Source organism: Scyliorhinus torazame, chromosome 17 (assembly GCF_047496885.1).
Source record: "Scyliorhinus torazame isolate Kashiwa2021f chromosome 17, sScyTor2.1, whole genome shotgun sequence".
NCBI classification, from domain to species: domain Eukaryota; kingdom Metazoa; phylum Chordata; class Chondrichthyes; order Carcharhiniformes; family Scyliorhinidae; genus Scyliorhinus; species Scyliorhinus torazame.
Window position 1 is genome coordinate 151,166,840 of NC_092723.1, and position 18,882 is coordinate 151,185,721.

The 18,882-nt window shown below is 43.4% G+C and overlaps 2 protein-coding genes across 2 annotated transcripts in view; one reads left to right on the forward strand and one right to left on the reverse strand.

Annotated features, from left to right (window-relative positions):
- Window positions 1-392: 392 nt before the first annotated feature.
- Window positions 393-6,262, reverse strand: tmem186 (transmembrane protein 186). Its single transcript, XM_072481279.1, has 2 exons — window positions 6,083-6,262; window positions 393-3,074 (listed from the first exon to the last, which is right to left on the reverse strand). The coding sequence occupies exons 1-2, from the start codon at window positions 6,134-6,136 to the stop codon at window positions 2,334-2,336; spliced, it is 795 nt and encodes a 264-aa protein (XP_072337380.1). The 5' UTR covers window positions 6,137-6,262; the 3' UTR covers window positions 393-2,333.
- Window positions 6,263-6,342: 80 nt separating this feature from the next.
- Window positions 6,343-18,882, forward strand: part of pmm2 (phosphomannomutase 2) — a 30,597-nt gene continuing 18,057 nt past the window's right edge. Inside the window, exons 1-4 of the mRNA XM_072481281.1 lie at window positions 6,343-6,477; window positions 7,104-7,215; window positions 12,252-12,328; window positions 17,287-17,378. Of these exons, the coding sequence (XP_072337382.1) occupies window positions 6,394-6,477; window positions 7,104-7,215; window positions 12,252-12,328; window positions 17,287-17,378 (365 nt within the window). The 5' untranslated portion in view covers window positions 6,343-6,393. The remainder of the gene's footprint in view (window positions 6,478-7,103; window positions 7,216-12,251; window positions 12,329-17,286; window positions 17,379-18,882) is intronic.

Consider the following 18,882-nt stretch of genomic DNA (forward strand, 5'->3'; position numbering starts at 1 on the left):
GCACCTCCTTTTTTAACACCTCCACACACCGTCTTAGAAATTCATCCTGGTCCGGTCCCCATGTCGCCTGGGCTCCCTTCGACGCCATCTTGTTTCTTTCTTTCCTCTGCCGCTGCCCTCGAGGATCCTCCGTGATCTGGCCACCGCCGCCGATCTTTTTCTTTCACACTGGCGGGGGCGGGGGACTCCCTGTTGCTTCACCCCACACCGGGTTTCGTCGCGAAGAATTCCCGTTGGGGCTCTCAAAAAGAGCCCGAAAGTCCGTCACAGCTGGAGCCGCCGAAACGTGCGGCTTAGCTGAGCATTGCCGCAACCGGAAGTCAAAAATCCATCTTCTAATAGTTAGGTTTGTTGACAAATACTTAATCTGCTTCAAAGATTCGGGACAAAAGTTAGCCATCCAGCAGATTTTAATTTATTGCTCAAAATTTTAACCCCAAAGTAAAGTTAACCAGCCATGTTATAACATTGGGTTCTGTAGTTTCTATTTTTAGGTGCTTAGTGGTCTAATGCTTGAAACCTGGCATCCAAGATGCCCAGCATAGGTCTGACATGAAATGCATTAGATGACATCTTGGTAAAGAATGACTGCTGGCAGCATGCAGAGCAGGTAGATTGTTAGTCAGTAAGTAATGCAGATCTGATGCCAGCGTTGCAATATTTAAATACCACACTCCAGCCTGTTCCCTTAACCTCGCACGGCTGAAGATGATGTTAAAGTGCATTAATGCCCCTATCAATGTCCCTGTAAGTGGCGAACCACTTACAAGATAGTTGCTGGATTTTTTCTTTTGGCTGCTGGTAGAATTGAATTGGAACTTCCCTGTATTAAAGTTTTAGTCATATACAGGGAATGACCCATCTGATGCCGAAGTATCTTTTAAAGCCTGTGCTGATAAAAGTTGCATGCAGATAGCTTGGTTGACCTTCCTCTGGGATAATGGACAGATACCACGCAGCACAGGACAAGCTCCTAGAAGGAGGAACAGAAGTTGGAGAAGGGCTTTCAGCAGGATGCCATGTCCGCTGAGAGTCTTTAGGGAGCAATTCTCCCCCCACAACCTCGGTGACAATTAATGCTCTTTGTTTCACTAAAGAGTTTATGACCAATTGTTACAGCCATACTGCAACCCCAAGACAGGGCAGGGACTGCACTATCTACGTTTCTTAACTTTTATGTATCTGGCTCCTTCAGGAGATACAAGAAATATCTTGCAGTGCACTGCTAAATAAGGGAGGTCATGGAGACACTCTATGCAAGTAGACAGAAGAAGTCTTATGGACTTGAAACATTAACTTTGATTCTTTCTCCACAAATTCTGATGTGCTGAGCTTTTCTAGCATTTCCTGTCTTTTATTTCAGATTTCCATCATTGCAGTATTCTGCTTTTATTCATCACACTCCCTCTTGCCAGTGGTACCCTGGGACATTTGAGAATACTGAAAGTGCTACATAAATACAAGTTGGTGATTTCTACATATGGAAACTACCTGACTGCCATGAACTTAAGGGTAAAGATAGAAAGCTCAAACCTCAAGTTAGCTCCAATTACTGGACAATGAGACAGTTGTACTTAGCTCATTATATACATTCATACTGCATGAAATTGGGTATCTAATAAATGGTTAAGCAGGTCAAGCACCCAAATTTGACACCTTGGATCGGATCTTAAACGAGGACTTGTCTAAATTTAAACAATACTGCGACACATGGTCACTCAAGCCAAGCCCTATACTTAAGCTTCCTGTCCTGGCAAATATCACTCCTCCACATCTCTTGCAACAATCAACAAAATGATAGAAAAGATTTGTAATGCCCCCCATCTGTCACTTCACGCTGATCTATTCATTCAACCCAAGGTGCCGCACCCATCAAGAAGCCCTCCCACAAAGGTCTTCAACTCAAATTCCACCTGAACAGATGAATGAGAATCATTGGACATGGCAAACAAGTATCTGGTCTCCAACCCATCCTAACAGCTGCCTGATTTCAACCTTCCAAGGAGTGGCCCATCCTCAACAGGTTCCGGACAAGCCACAGCCCCTGCTTGGCCAACCGTCACAGATGGAGCATCAGTGTCAGCAGCCCCCACCCCCCCCCCACCCCCACCCAAGTGCCTGTGGGAGAGAGAGCTATGCACCACATCATAGAGAATGTCCAATCCACAGACTCAGCAGAAGTCTATCCACACTCAACACAAGACTAGGAGAAACTGCTTGGCTTAGGGACTTTGCAGTCACTAAATGGATACATTTAAACATTTATACAAATATGAACTTTGTCCAACATATCGCTTTACAAATTGCACCAAGAGGCCAGTGAGTGGGCTTATTTATTTAATTCCTCCAAACACTTGCAGGAATTTTTGCTTATCAACTACCTTACCAAACTTAATTGTAAAATAGAAAACCTCAGTGCTATTGTACTGTTTGAACTGTAGAATAATTTCATTTACTGCGTCCCCCGTGTCTCCAAGGGGCATGACATCTTTAACAGGGACATAAAAATCATTCCTCCTTCCCCAAAAGGTTAGATGTGAAACCTTCAGAATGGTGCCTGAGTCATTTAGATACAGCATCCCTATGAAATGTCTTAGATAGTAACTCATGGAATAAAGCATAGCTATAGCAAAACCTGATAATCCAGTGATATAGCTAAGTACAGCATATTGCACCTGCTCCTGCAGGTAAAAATAATAAACTGTGGGTAGCAGGGCTACAGTTATGCCAGTCTGAAGTACTTTTAGCTGAGAAATAGCTCTCAAGAATCTTATTCCTTGAAACCTGTATATCGTTGTGAAGTGTTCATGATCTGTAAATTTAGCCTTTGGCTGTGCCCGGTGTTCCTGGGATTCAACAGACATGTGCCGCTGTTGAATCTGTCCTCCTGCTAGAAGATGCCTTTCATGTGCCTTATGATGGAGCTTCACAGCTTGAAGATGCACCACAGCACAAGTCTTGAACCAACCAAATATAATTGCCCTTTTTTGGGTACTTGAGGCACAAATAGATAACAAAGATCTTGACTTGCAACTTGTTTGACAAAAGCGGAGTGTGTTCTGAAAAACCATGACCTAAACAACACAAAAGAAATCAGTCCATAAAAGTTAAGCCTTTAGTGTGGAATTCAAAACTCTCCTTTACAACAAATATCAATGAACTGTTGCTTAAATAAATCACATCCAAGAACTGGGATATTATATAACAATGATAATTAAGCAACAATTAAGAAAATTGAGGTTTACAACAAAATCTAAACGGAACGTAATTATGGATGATTGCAAAATTACTTAAATTGTCAATGATACAAACAAGTTTCCATATTTGTCCAAATAAAGTTACCAATATTTGAGATTTGGATCAGTGTTTGGCCGTTCTTTTGGTACCCCAGATTCAGAAATATGTATTATTCACACAAAATATTTATATATTTAAAAATAATTCAGCACATTTGATATCACCTATGGATAATAGGATGAGCATAGGGTGACTGTACCTCCCCATTTTAGAGAGTGTTTACATAAAAACAAATGGCGGGTCAGTCATTAACTGAAACATTACAGTCTTTCTCCTCACAGATGTTGCAATACAAGTATTTCTAGCATTTTCTGCATTTATTTCAGATCTCCAGCATCTGCAACATACTGCTTTTCAACGTTATTTATTTGGCTAGCCTAGTTACGTATCTCATCAGTGGTAAATCGCCAGGATGTTGATGATTGCACATGTAGACTACAACTGCAAAACAGACATCAACGAATTGTAACCTTCAGATAAGGTACTGTGTCCCTGAGCCAATAACATCTTTAAAAAGGTTTCCTGTTCATAAACCTAGTCCCCGGACAATCAAGTTTAAAAATTTTGTATGTTGAATCATGTACAGTATAACTTATGTAATATTAGTCTTAGATAATGGTGTCCGCTAAATGTCTAAACAAATTAATCCATTACAGAGGAACATTCAAATCATTTCTATTATTACTTTAAATTATATCATAGATGGAAAACGTAAATGCTGTTGTCACGGCTATGATGCTGACTGATTACCGTAGGACCGAATATATGTAAGATTCAGCGTAAAGTGAAAACTCCTTTAAAACAAGCAGCTTTCAAAGAAATGTCCATATTTACGACCAACTAGAAACAGCTGTTTTATGTCTAGTAATCTCATAAGTATTTTCCGTTTCAAATCAAGACAGGACATCTATAGAAGAACACTAAACTTAAGCTACACTGGTACCATGTCTTTGTTGAAATTCTGTTACTTTTTTCTTGCAAAGTTGCGTGAACACAGACTTAGCAGGAAAGATTGTGGATATGAAAAACTAACATTATTGAATAATGTTATTGTATTACAGTATTTTAAACAGCATCACATCTGTAGTATTTATATTTGCATTTTGTGTATATTTGCGGGCGGCACAAGGGGCTAGCACTGTGGCTTCACAGCGCCAACATCCCAGGTTCAATTCCCCGCTGGGTAACTGCCTGTGAGGAGTCTGCATGTACTCCCCGTGTCTGCGTGGGTTTCCTCCGGGTGCTCCGGTTTCCTCCCACAGTCCAAACATGTGCCGGTTAGGTGGATTGGCCATGCTAAATTGCCCTTAGTGTCCAAAACGGTTAGATGGGGTTATTGGGTTACGGGGATAGGGTGGAAGTGAGGGCTTAAGTGGGCCGGTGCAGACTCGATGGGCCGAATGGCCTCCTTCAGCACTCTATGTTCTATATGCAACCAACAACGTCCTGGTGGCTACCGTTGACCAGATACTTTACTAGACTAGCCATAGAACTAATCTTAAAAAGCAGTTTACGACGTATGCTGGAAATCTGAAATAAAAAACAGAAAATGCTGGAAATACTCAGCAGGTTCTGTGGAAAGAAACACTGTTTAACGTTTTAGGTCCGTATCATTCTATTTGTTTTTATATAGATACGGTCACTGCAAGAGGTATAGGCTGAGAATTCTGTGGGTAGAATAACTCACCGCCTGACTCCCCAAAGCCTGTCCATCATCTACAAGTCACAAGTGAGGAATGAGGTGGATTATTCTGCACTTGTGGATATGTCTAGCTCCAACAACATCAAAGGATCCATAGAAGAATCTGTAGTGTAGAACAAGGCCATTTGGCCCATCAAGTCTGCTCCCACCATCTGAAAGAGCGCTCTACCTAGGCCCGCTCCCCTCATCCTATCCCCATAATCCCACATATTGATCATGGCCAATCCACCCACCTGCACATCTTTGGACTGAAGCTCAACACGACCCAGGGCAAAGCACCTAACTTAACTGCCAACCCATTCACCACCTTAAATGAATGTTCACACCCTCCATCATTGGCACAGTAAAAAGTCTTACAACACCAGGTTAAAGTCCAACAGGTTTGTTTCAAATCACTAGCTTTCGGAGCACTGTTCCTTCCTCAGGTGAAGGAGCAGTGCTCCGAAAGCTAGTGATTTGAAACAAACCTGTTGGACTTTAACCTGGTGTTGTAAGACTTCTTACTGTGCTCACCCCAGTCCAACGCCAGCATCTCCGCATCATCATTGGCAGTTAGCAACCCCCACACAGTCATGACTTGGAACTACATTGCCACTCCTTCACTCTCACTGGATTAAAAAAACTGAAAGCTCCTTTCAACCTGGTTGCACCTACACCTGATAGGATTGCCGTGGTTCAGCACCACCTTTTCAAGGACGATAAATATTGTTCTTGCCAATAGCTCACAGCCCATGAAAAAGCTGTTGATTATAGGCTGTTAAAATATTGTGCTTCAGTACACTACACAACCGACGTTTTCCATCCGAACCACATTGTTGTGTGTTCACCCTGCACATCCCAGATTCATTTCAGTAAAAATTGGTACCCAATCCGGGCAGTGTCCAAGCCGGGGTGGGGTAAGTGTCCATAGTCAGTAAATTGCATTATGTTTGGTAATGACCGAGCAGTGCCCGAATACGCAGAGTATATTCGACTTTGCAATCTCTCCCTCCTTAGTGCAATGACATGGAGGAAGACTGGCTACTGGTTCCACTCCAGGCTGTGGGGCAACCGGGCCTTGAAGAGGGAAAGAGAGACACCTACCCGGCCCGGGGACAGACACCTGCTTCCACCACCACCCAGGAGAAGCCACGACATGACGCGTGCGTCAAACCGAAGTTGCCCAGGGAAGCGGGCAGGTATTTGCCAAGCAGCTCACTTATCTACCGGCCATGAGCTTCCTCAGTTGAGCCAGCAGCCTCCAGGGCTGTGCATTCTGGGAGTTGTAGTCGGTTGCGCGGTAACACCCTGGCCCGGGGCCAATCCCCGTCCGAGACTACACTTCCCAGGGGCCAGCTCGATGGTGCGTGCGCACTGGGAGCCCTTCCTGGAGCCGTTGGCAAGCCAGAAGCAAAATGGCCGCGGAGGAGAGAGAGTGCAGCAGTGGCGGGACCCTGTGTCTCTTTGATGTGGACGGTACCCTCACTGAAGCCCGGCAGGTATGTCTCTGCTCATCAGACTGGACAGGAAGAAGGGCAATTCCCGGGCCTATCGCCAGTGGTCCCTGAAGAGGTCTCCTCAGTATGATATTGCGAATGGGTGGAGAGCTGGGGACCGGTCTGTGAATGGGGAGAGATCCCTGGATCGTTTATGAATGGGGAGCGGATCACGGGTGATCTGTTTGAGACTGGGGGTGGGGGAGAGATCCAGGGGACCGGTGTGTGGACGGAGAGGGATCCCGAGGGGACCGGCCCAGGATCTGGTTACACAGTGACGCCTCTTGGCTGATTCATTTTCTAAAGAAAACCACCGGTGTCACCAAAGAAAGAAAACTAATAGACATTCCTTGCTTTTGGAGGCACAGTAATAAAGAACTAAACTATAAACAAGGCTAGAATGTAATTCCCAGCAACATCCACTATACTCTCCGGTGCACGCGTTGACGCCTTTTTCTTGTGTTAAAAGATTTCTTGGAAACCTTGTTCCAGCGAAGTTTGCCATTGAAAGATACATGTCTAGAAAGCGGGTGTGTATTTAGTTTGGAAATTGTGGTCTTTTTTTATGCCGGCATCTTCCACTGATTTACACCCTGCTGTGTTTCCCTTCCCCCAATGTCGCACTTTAGAAAATTACTCCGGACATGGCGGAATTTACAGAACGGTTAAGGGAAAAGGTGAAAGTTGGAGTTGTGGGCGGTTCTGATTTCGCTAAAATTAAAGAGCAGCTGGGAGACGAGGGTGAGTCATTCCTTCTGAACAGGGGACGGTGCCCAGCTTCACACCTTATCTACTGTCCCCAGTTTACACGCTCGGGCTCATACACATGTAAAGGCGATTGCTGTAAAACTTGTCAGTAACAAACCCTGTGTACGCCTGTGACCTATTTCCGATTTTAAAAATAAATTTCAACTTAATCAGCATCATGGAAAACTGAAAGTTTGTTTCTGATTGGTTACCTGTACTGCCTTCTTCACCAATCAGGACAGCAAAGACGACGTGGCACTTCCGGCATCCGAGTTTACAAAACACCAATGGGTAAATAGACATGACCTAATGGAGGTTCAGTCCATGAACGTTTGAAAATTACTCGCAGAAACATGGTGATAGCCTCACGCTGTATTCATTATTCAGTCTGTTTCCAATTGGGCTGTACCTATTTGCTAAAATTCCACCACCCTTTCAGGCAGTGAGTTCCAGATTCTCACCACCCTCTGGGTGAAACCTTTTTTCCTCAAACCTCCTTCTTGGCTTAAATCTATACCCCTCTACTAAGGGCAAAGTTTCTTACTATCTATGTCCCTCATAATATTGCACACCTTGATGAGGTTTACCCCTCAGCCTCCCCTGCTCTAAGGAAAACAACCCCAGCCTCTTGTGACTGAACGCTCCCGCCCAGGTAACATCCTGGTGAATCTCCTCTGCACCCTCTCTAATGCAAACACATCCTTCTTATAGTGTGATGATCAGAGCTACACACAGTAGTCCAACAGTTTTTTTTCGAATCACTAGCTTTCGGAACACAGCTCCTTCCTCAGGTGAAAATCCAACGCCGGCATCTCCACACCTTAGTATTCTGTGTCTCGGCTAATAAAGACAAGTATCCCATATGCCTTCTTACCACCTTGTATATTTGTTCTACATTGTGCTTATTGTTAGGGGACCTGTAAACCATTCCCCCTAGTTATTTCTTTCACCTAATATTCCTCTTCTCCGCCCAAACCGATTCTCCATCCTGATCTCCTGAACCAAGGTCATCACCAACTATTACACCAATTCCATTCTTGATTAACAGTGGGTGAATGTCATACACCCCTCGATATTCAGGACCAAATCCTTGTCATCCTGCAGCCATGTCTCTATAATGGCCAGCAGATCATATTTATTTACTTTGAGGGCAGCACGGTGGCGCAGTGGGTTAGCCCTGCTGCCTCACAGCGCTGAGGTCCAGGTTCTATCCTGGCGCTGGGTCACTGTCCGTGTGGAGTTTGCACATTCTCCCCGTGTTTGCGTGGGTTTCGCCCCCACAACCCAAAGATGTGCAAGCTAGGTGGATTGGCCACGCTAAATTGCCCCTTAATTGGAAATAAATATATATATTTATTTACTTCAATGTGTGCTATCAAATCATTTACTTTGTTATGAATATTATGTGCATTCAGATGCAGAGTCATTAATATTGTCTTTGTAACATCTATTCATATTGTTGGTACATTCTTAGATTTTTTTTCTGTTTGCTACCTGCCATTCTGACTCATTTCCCATATTACTATTTTCTTTCCGACCTTGCCTCGACTCTGACATACCACATCTTTCCAAATGTAATCTTTTGCCCCCACTTATTTATTTTTAAAACCTCTCTACTTCCCTAGTTATATGGTTCACTAGAACACTGTCCCAACAGGGTTCAAGTTTAGACCACCCCACCGGTAAAGCCCCACTTTCCCAAGTAGTGATGCCTGTGTCCAACAAACTGGAATCCACTTCTCCCACAAAAGTCTTTGAGCCATGTATCCATCTCGCTAATTGTCTGTACCCTATGCAAATTTGCATGCAACTTGGGTAATAATTCAGTGATTATAACCTTTGAGGTTTTGCTTCTTCAGTTAATGCCTAGTTCCTCACACCCTATATGCAGAACGTCTTCCCTAGTTCTACCTGTGTTGTTAGTATCTGCATGGACCATGACAACTGGATCCTCTCCCTCTCCTACCCCTGAGTATATGTGCCAAATCCTGTTGAAAGAACCTCAAACCTACTGGACACTCCTGCCTTCTGGGTTCCCTTCTTTACTCACAGTCACACGCTCCTGACCACTGACCAAATCAGAAAAAACAGTCCAAAGTGGTGTGACTGTCTCCCGATACAAAGCATTCAGGTAACTTTCCCCTCCTTGATGTGTCACAATGTCTGCAGCTCAGTTTCCTGCTGAATGACTCTAAACTGAAGATCCTTGAGCTGCAAACACTTACTTCAGATGTGTTTACCCAGGAGCTCCCACATGCCGCAGCCTTGACAGTGCCTGTCCTGCCGTCCTTAATGTATTTTAATTAATATTTAACCATATTGTGTATTTATTTATGTTGCTTTTTATGTATTTTATTAACTTTGCCATTAATCTGTATACTATTTTAAACCTTAGGACTGGAATAGACCATGACCACTTACCAGATACCCACCAAACAGCTAGCTCCTTTCCCTGTAATTGAGTAAGAACCAATTCCAACTGCATAATATCTCTGAGGTTATGTGTGTTATCAGAATTCACCTCCTAGGTCAGAATGAAAATAAGATTATAAAAAAATAGGAGCAGAAGTACCATTCGGCCCTCAACCCCTACCCTGCCATTGGATCAGACCTGAATATGACCTTAATTCCACTTCCTTACGTATCCCCACTTAACTTTAAAAATCTGACTGATCCAGCAGTGAACATATTCCATTGCTGTCTGCGATTCCACCTATTTTCCGTCTTAAATGGGAGACCTTTTATTTTTAAGATAAGCCCTCTAGTGTTCTGTGAGAGCATTTTGCGCTCATTTTAAATATTAACTTTGGGTAAGCTTAAAACGTGGCCAGGACAGTCGCACCACATCCACCACCCCAAGTCATGTGAGATAGCCTTTCCCAGACGCTTTTTACCTCTTTGTTGTGGAGTTCAATGGGGGAGAAGTTTGTCTGGGTGCTGCAATTTTAGCCCATTAATGTTAGCTCACTGAATCATTGGACCCCAATAACACGAATACTGTAGATCTCAAAAACAACACTAATTCAAAGATACACAACTACAGTCTACTAAATAATACTGACTTAGTATTATATCTTTGGTTGATAAGTGTCAGAATCAGTGTTTGGGGTATCATTGGTTGTTAAGTAGGCAAAATATTGATTCATTGGCCGTGGTTTTAAACAGCAATATTGAGACCAGGCAATCCTATTCCCACCCAGTTAGAATGTAAAGTTGAGGATAAAGGCATGTGTGGTCCCAGTTACCTACCGCACCAAAGCTGACCAGATCAGTGGTGCAACTTTAACAGAAATGAGGAGGAGGCTCGAGCTGTGGGATTCCCTACACCTGAACAGGCAGGAGCTGTTGTCCGCGCAGGTTCAGTGGGTCTTTTAGCACTCCTTGTAGGCCAGGAAGTACACCTCCATGACCCTTAAGAAAGACTCTGGCCAACTGGACACCCTCCATCTCACCCCACAATTGTGGCTCTTCTCGATTGCCAGGAATTTGTCCCAAGAATATTGCAGGCGCTTCCTCCTGGCTGTCAGTTGGCTGGAGAGGAGGAAAATATTTGAATGAGGTTCTGCTGTTACAGTCAGGAGAATCTCAACATCTCAAGTCTTGCCAGTTTCTTTGACTGTTTTTGGTCTCCTCCCCAAAATCATTGGGGTCAATTTTCCATCTTAAAAGGGAGTCATAGAACCCCAGTACAATTGATTCTCTTTCACCATTACCAAAGCAACACATTCATGCAAAGCCAAAAAGATGGTGAATTTATCTTTCAAGAAGATTTTGTTCACAAAATTTAGGTCGTGATTAGTTGATATTTAACATATCAGTTCTTCCCTCATCCATGTCAGACGTGGCAGGAGCAACAGTAGCCTTACTGTGTCTGATACCACCATGGCAAATTGGCCAGCTAGTTGGTGTTGAGAAGGAATGGCAATCGGACTTCAGAGAAAGCAATATAAATTTTGAAATTGAAATCTGACAGTCTGAATGTAACCTTTAAATGATGGTATGAACATCACAATTGATCATTTTTGTCAACCAAGAAAGGTCATTAAGAATTTGAGTGCAACATTAACCGGAAAGCCAAAAAGGCTTTTTGGCAAATCAAGCCTGCTTGTTCAGAAAGCTGTAAACTGAGCTTAGTGCATGGATCTGCCAGTGAGAACTGAGAAGAGCTGCTCTGTTTTCTTTTTGATTGAAACCATAAGGATATTAAGTTGCTCCTATGTCACTAAATGAAAAAACTAACAACAGTACCCTCTTTTTAGGGTACTGGCAGGACTAATGGGGAACTTAAACAAAAACAAAGGACACTTAGAATCTTATTTGTACTACCCACCAAACCTCCTCAGTGGCAATGGTGGTGGTAGATGTGCTCCTTCTCCACAGCTACCCAGACATGGACAAAATGTAGAAGAGAGAGGCAGGTTGACAGAGGAATCTCCTCCACAAGTCAATCCTGGACTTATAGATGGCCATCTTTGCCAGGCCCTACCCAGTTTATGCTCCTGACTCTCAGTGGGACATTTATATTTCCATAAATGTACACACGATCGATGAACTTTTCAATGTAGAATTCATCTGTTGTCAGCAAGTTTAGTGGTGCAATTGGCCTTTGTGTATCTGGACTAAGGAAGAGGGATTACGGATCAGTTACTGTATCAGATTACTTACCAAGTGTCTCTGTGTGACTTTGGACAATTCACCTGATCTCCATACACCTTTGTAAACCACTAACTTTACCAGGCTTAGTTATATTACATGAGGAGTGATCTACTTTGCTGTAGAATGTTATAAAGTCTGGTGTAACACAACATATTTAGTGGCTGTTGTTTTATTTCTTGTATTTCAGCTTTAAATTACTGGTGTGTAGGTTGTTCAGAATTGGACCAATAAATAAAGCAGGCCATATTAATTAAGTAAATAGCTGGACGATAGATTTATGCTATTATGGCTTCAGGAAACACAGAGACATTTCAGGAAAATAACCATCTTGGTTGTATCCGATTCTAACACGTCTGCTTTATTTTCCTTTCCAGTTGTTTCAAGCTTTGATTATGTGTTTGCTGAAAATGGCTTAGTTGCATATAAAGCTGGCAAGTTTTTGGCTAAACAGGTGAGTTTTTAGAAAAGAAAATTGACCTGCATGAATTGAAAGGAACACATGCCTTTTTAATGTACTCTTGTTATCCCACTGGGAATATGTATTTTTTGATTTATTGGTCTGGCCTACTCCCACCTTCCTCTCTCAAAGCGAGGGGGAAAAGAGGGACTAGTTTTATCTGTCACACTGCTACAACACTAGAAAACGCGAGTAAGAAACACTTGGCTGAAAATGTGCAGCAATTTATGCAGCCAGCATTTCTGATCTGGTAGGAATGTAACTGCTTATAATTTACACTTAAATTTATAACAAATTGCAGTCATGAAACTGCAGCATTTGGTTTGTATTTCACAGATCAATTAATCATGCACCTCTCTGGATGCCAGTTTTATTTTGGCTGCTGATAAAGCAAGAATTTTCCATCTTATTTTTCATATCAAGTTCCAGAAAAACAGGGGAAAAAAATACTAGCTTAAAGTATTAATTTACCATAAAGATGTTAGATTTTAACAAGGATATAATAAAAATGTAAAATCTGCTTTCTAATTCTCTCCATCATTGATTTTATATTCACTGAATATAAACCGATGTTGTACACCGGGTAAACCATAGGATTTTAAAAAAACTAGAATAGAATTTTTTTTTTTTCAACTAGAATGGGAATCAAAGGGACAATTCATATACAAATGTGGCTTATATGGTACTTTACAATTTGCTCTTTTCAAACTTATCAATGTTAGATAGATTTACTGCATTGCTGTATTATGTTTAAAATTGTGCACTATTATCAGGATCTAATTACTGGAAACTAAAAGTATGTCAATTGTCATATGGAGGAATTGGGCTGAATTCTAATTGCAGTAGCAGGAAAGGGGCTAAAATCAGAGAAATCAGCAACACGTCAAAATTCCATCTCAACATGCTGACTTGCATTTTTAACTGCAATCAGCTAGTCATTCTCCTGGATGTGGAGTCCGTGAGGAACTTGGCAAAGACTGCTGCACCTGTACCGGTGCTCGGGCAGACTTGGCCACTGGGAGACGGTACTGACTGAGGTGGGATAATGGATGCAAAGTGGAAGTGTTTTGAATCAAGACTCTACTTCACTGTTCCCTTTCACCATCGTCACTCTTATGGCACACCCACACTTGCCTGCCCGAAATGTGCTGGAGAACACTACTTAAGATCAGTGGGACCAAGGCTAGGGTTGATGCGTCCCATTTAAGGTTGCACTAGTCACATGTGACTCATTAAGGAAAATCTACATGTGGTCATTTGATACTCCATTGCAGATGTCGCTCTACATGGAGAAAGACATAATTGCAAAGGCCTGCCATATTACATTATTCATGCCTGGGACATCTTCGAACTCTCTGCAACTGTGTTGCAGTGCATCTGGAAAACCTGCCAGCAAATCTCTCATTCCTTGCTGCTGCTCTAGAAGTATTTTGTTTGTCAATGTTCCTGGAGATACAGCAGGTGCGTCCAGTTGAACAGAGCTTGGAGTGCCAGACAGCCTCCAGTATAGATGCTCTGCTGTTCTTGACTCCACCATCTCTCGTGCACATTAAGTGAATCACGATCTGCCTTGCCAGTCCCACTAAAATGTGAGTAATTGTATGCTCTGCATGAGTCCCATGACTGCACATTCAGAGGGAGTGACCTCCTCTGAGTTGTTGTCGTCCTCATGAACTACCACCTCAGGATGCTTGGAGGCCCCGAGGGAGATTAAACACATGAATTAGAATGTCAGAGTAAGAATATTTCAAGTGACTATTATTCACATGATCATACATCACTGGCTGCTGATGTCATATCAACATGAGTGAGTGTTGTATGTCATGTGGCTGCCTTCCATTGAATTATGTTACCAGGTAGCTGGATAGCCTACTGTGGCTAAGCATGCTAAAACTCCGCTAATGTCCAGCCTCCTCAGCAGCTGTCAGTTGAGAGTTGGATGAAAGACCACGGGCGAAATTCTCCCCCAACGGCGCGATGTCCGCCGACTGGCGCCAATCAGACGGGCATCGCGCCGGCCCAAAGGTGCGGAATGCTCCGCATCTTTGGCGGCCTAGCCCCAACATTGAGGGGCTAGGCCGACGCCGGAGGGATTTCCGCCCCGCCAGCTGGCGGAAATGGCGTTTGTTTCCCCGCCAGCTGGCGCGGAAATGCGGCGCATGCGCGGGAGCGTCAGCGGCCGCTGAAAGTTTCCCGCGCATGCGCAGTGGGGAGAGTCTCTTCCGCCTCCGTCATGGTGGAGGCCGTAGCGGAGGCGGAAGGGAAAGAGTGCCCCCACGCCACAGGCCCGCCCGCGGATCGGTGGGCCCCGATCGTGGGCCAGGCCACCGTGGGGGCATCCCCCGGGGTCAGATCGCCCTGCGCCCCCCAGGACCCCGGAGCCCGCCCACGCCGCCTGGTCCCGCCGGTAAATACCAGGTTTGATTTACGCCGGCGGGACAGGCAATTTCTGGGCGGGACTTCGGCCCATCCGGGCCAGAGAATTGAACGGGGGGTCCCGCCAACCGGCACGGCCCGATTCCCGCCCCCGCCCAATCTCCAGTACCGGAGACTTCGGCGGGGGCGGGATTCACGGCGGCCAACGGCCATTCTCCGACCCGGCGGGGGGTCGGAGAATGGCGCCCCACTTCTTGTTCTATACCTCCCACTTGTGTTCTGTGCATTTGTTGAGAATGAATATGAAGAAGTATGATATTGCATAAGGATGAAGGTTAATGGTGAGTGAACAGGCCCGAGTGTGAGGAAATGCGTAGACGGAGAGGGATTGGTGCACCTACAAGGCAAGTTGATGTGTGGGCTGATGTACTGGAGTAAGGTTGAGAAGGCAGAGTAAAAGGATTGAGATAATATATTAGTATGCAGTTGAATATGCCACTGAACTCACTTTTCCAGCCCAACTTGGGTCACAAAACCACTTACTGCATTGAATTCACGAGTGTGGAATCACATTCCTGCTGAGCAACCTCCAACATCAACTTCTTTGTTTCACCAGTATTTTTTCCAGCAGTCAGTGGGAAGTGTATCTTTCTGTGAGACCTTTACAGCCCCAGGCATCACCAACAGGGAGGCATCACTAAAACAAGGTGGATTTGTACTCCATTCTACCAGGCACACGGTGGCACAGTGGTTAGCATTGCTGCTTCACAGCGCCAAGGACCCGGTTTCAATTCTGGTCTTGGGTGACTGTGAAGTTTGTACGTTCTCCCCATATCTGCATGGATTTCTTCCAGGTGCTCCAGTTTCCTCCCACTGTCCAAAGGTGCGGTTACAGGGATAGGATGGGCGAGTGATCTAGGTAGAGTGCTCTTTCAGAGGGTTGGTGCAGTCTTGATGAGTCGAAATGCCATCCCCTGCACTGTAGGGATTCTATGGATTTGATAGTGCTCCCGACTCCAATATACATCTCGTTTCATGTTTGCAATGTTGCTTTAAATTCTGAAGTTGAAATTGACTCATGGGTTCCTGTCACTGCTACTTACCTTAATTGGTCTAAAAACCCAGAAGCTGAAGTTAAAGACTCACCACTATTCTTAGAATTCCCCCTATACCAGAAAGGGTCGATATTCTAAATGGTGAACAGGGATTTTCACTCCCTGACTCCTATGCAGGCTTAGGTGGGTGCTATTCAGGTCAAACTATGTTTTCAAGTTATCCCCCGGTATAACCCATACCTTCGCAGAAGAATTTTACCTACTTACCACTTAGTAGCATCGATATCCTGGGTCCTGCGTTGCTAAGTAAGTAAAGTAGGCTTTGTGTTAACCATTTTTTCAGGTTAAAACTTTTAAAGTTATTTTATTATTATATTTTTTCTTTTAAAAGATGCAATCACTGCCTTTACAGAAAGGTAAAAAGATCTTGCTTCTGGATCCTTCTGGTTGGTTGAAGGGATCTTCAGGCCCAACTTGACAATCACTTCTTTAAATTCTTTTGGTCTTCCTCAGATGTATTCGCTGTTCTGCTCGGTTGCTATACTCTATCTTTCCCATGTACCGAGCTGTGAGAGCTGGCTCTGCTGGCTGACTCTGCTTCATCTTTAAATTCTGGTCTTCCTTAGACGTATTAGCTGTTTTGGCTCGGCTGCTTTGCTCTGTCCCATGACCGAGCTGACTGTAAGCTGACTCTGCTTGCTTCTCGTGTTCCTTCTTGTTCCTTCTCTGCCCCTTTCTCAGGGTTTTATATATTTTTCTAACAGTTATTAAGTTTTTATGACTTCATTGTAAAGTAACTTTTATTTCACTTGGATTGTAAAAGGTACCTTTAATCTGAACTTTTCTTACACGACTAAGTATTCATTTTAAGCATGACCTCATCTCATAGATCTCTGATTATATTGTTTCCTTTGTGATGTTCAAAAATGCTTTGATTTCAAAGGTGATGTGACTTTTGATTCCTGTCATTTCTATAGTTTTATTATTATCAAATTGTATCCCCAGCTCATAATTTTGACTTTGATTTGGGTCTAATTTGTGTTCTCGTAGATATGTTGTCTCCATATTCCCATATTCACCCGCTGTTAGCAGAATTTCACACCTAGAATTGTCACCTAATTCAACGGAACCTCATCCTTTCCTTTCCAGCTGCTTACTTAACTTCAATGAAGGTGTGAAACCGATCTACTGTTTTGTTTGCTAAGCCTGTTTCACCAAGGCTATCTGCATTTTACAATCCTCTCCTGGTAGCTGCTGTTAACCCTTCGTGGGATTTTTCCCTATATTCTCTCATGTTTCTTAAATCAGGTATTACCATGTTTCAAATTACATATCTTTCCATATTTTCAATTACAAAGTAATAGGGTAGTGTAGTTGGTGGGTTAAAAAGCAACTGACCAACACACTGCACTACCAGGTCTCCACCCCCAGCACCAGTGTTTAAAATACAGCCCATTGTAATTGTACATAATCTCAAATGTATTTCACGAGCAGTTTTGTTTTACATGCCATTATTTTTAGAGTATCCAGAGCTGTGTTGGTGAGGAAGTACTGCAGGACTTGATCAACTACTGTCTAAATTATATGGCCAAGATTAAGCTGCCTAAAAAAAGGTAACAACTTTTTTTTTCTTAAAGAAGGAAGTTTTATTTGACAGGGTCCAGCCTTCTGAAACATTCTTTTTCTTTTGCTAAGAAGTTTGGTAGGTTATAGTCAGATCATCTGTTCTTTCTTATCCAAGGATCTTCAGACATGAGCGTTAAATTGATCTTTTTTTAAAAATAAATTCATTTGTACCGCTGTTGCTAACTTTCCGTAGGTTCAATTGCTCTGTTTTATTACCTTTGCTCTCGAGTCGCCAGGTATCTTTATGATACCGCCACGAGGTTCAAGTCCGAGTAATGATCAATGACCCAATACACCGATTAGTAAGATTCAAATCAAAGCACATTTATTATATACAGTAATCGCTGCTCATGCACAAATTCTATGTCTAATCTACTTCTACAACTAACAGGTCTATACTTAACTTCGGACTGGCCCACCAGGTATGGGGAACAAATGGCCTTTCGTTCGGGTTCTGAGTCTGCGGGATTCGAAGTTGGTACGGATTGGTAGCTAGGAGCGCCTATCTCGTAGCGAGCATTGAATTAAGACTTACTTTGTTCGGTGGTCACTGCACCGGTCACGGTCAATGTTGGTTCGTGTTGCTGGGTGACCCGGGCAGGACGAAGAGGTGAAGAGAGCGATTTGAACTTGGGGCTTAACTCTTATAGTCTCCAGGGGCTTCCTGCCTTTCGGGGCGAACCCTGTACCTGGTCCCAAGTGATTGGACTTTGTCCCAATCGCTTGGTTCGATTTCTCCAATACTGGAGCGGTTCCCTGATCGATGGGCGGTCTTGAGGTGCTCGTTCACCTCCTTTGTGTTGGCTCCTGCTGGCGCCGGGGAGTCTGGCTTTGCTTTGTGTGTCCCAAATGTTACTTATTGTTCCCGGGGATTGCTCATCAGTATGCAGATGGCTGCTACATTGTTATGGTGATGGTCGCTGGTCGATGTTGTCTGGCCTCTTGCAGAGTTTTAATACACAGCAAACCTGCACCTGCCGGTTTCTGTCTTGTTGGCTGACTTTCCCATCAGTCTTTGCCGTTCGCCATTTTAAATCGGGAGTTGGCCAATTTAAGTGGCTACACCGCTTAGCTTAATACTAATGTGCAAAATCTGAGTGATAATTCCACACTGTCAAGCTTGCCATTTTATCTGCAGTGCCGAGCAATAGTGCTTTTATTCCTCTTTTGTGCTAATTTACATTCATGCTTTAACCTTTCTATTCTCCCCTTTAGCTTTTTATGTATTTGCTCTGTTTTTTTAATGCAACACCCTTTAAGTGCTAAAAATCTTTTCTAAGTTTGAAATTCAGTCTAATCTCTCTGCATCCAGAAAATGTCAAACCAGCAATGCACAATTTTTCCCAACTGAATTGTACCTTTACTGTCTCTTATCTAAATATTTCCAATTTTAGATCTACAGTCCTAGTTGCAAATATTTATTTGCATTTAAACTGTGAATATTTACTTTTTAACTTACTATAATAAATCGTGTTCCAGTTATCTTGTAAT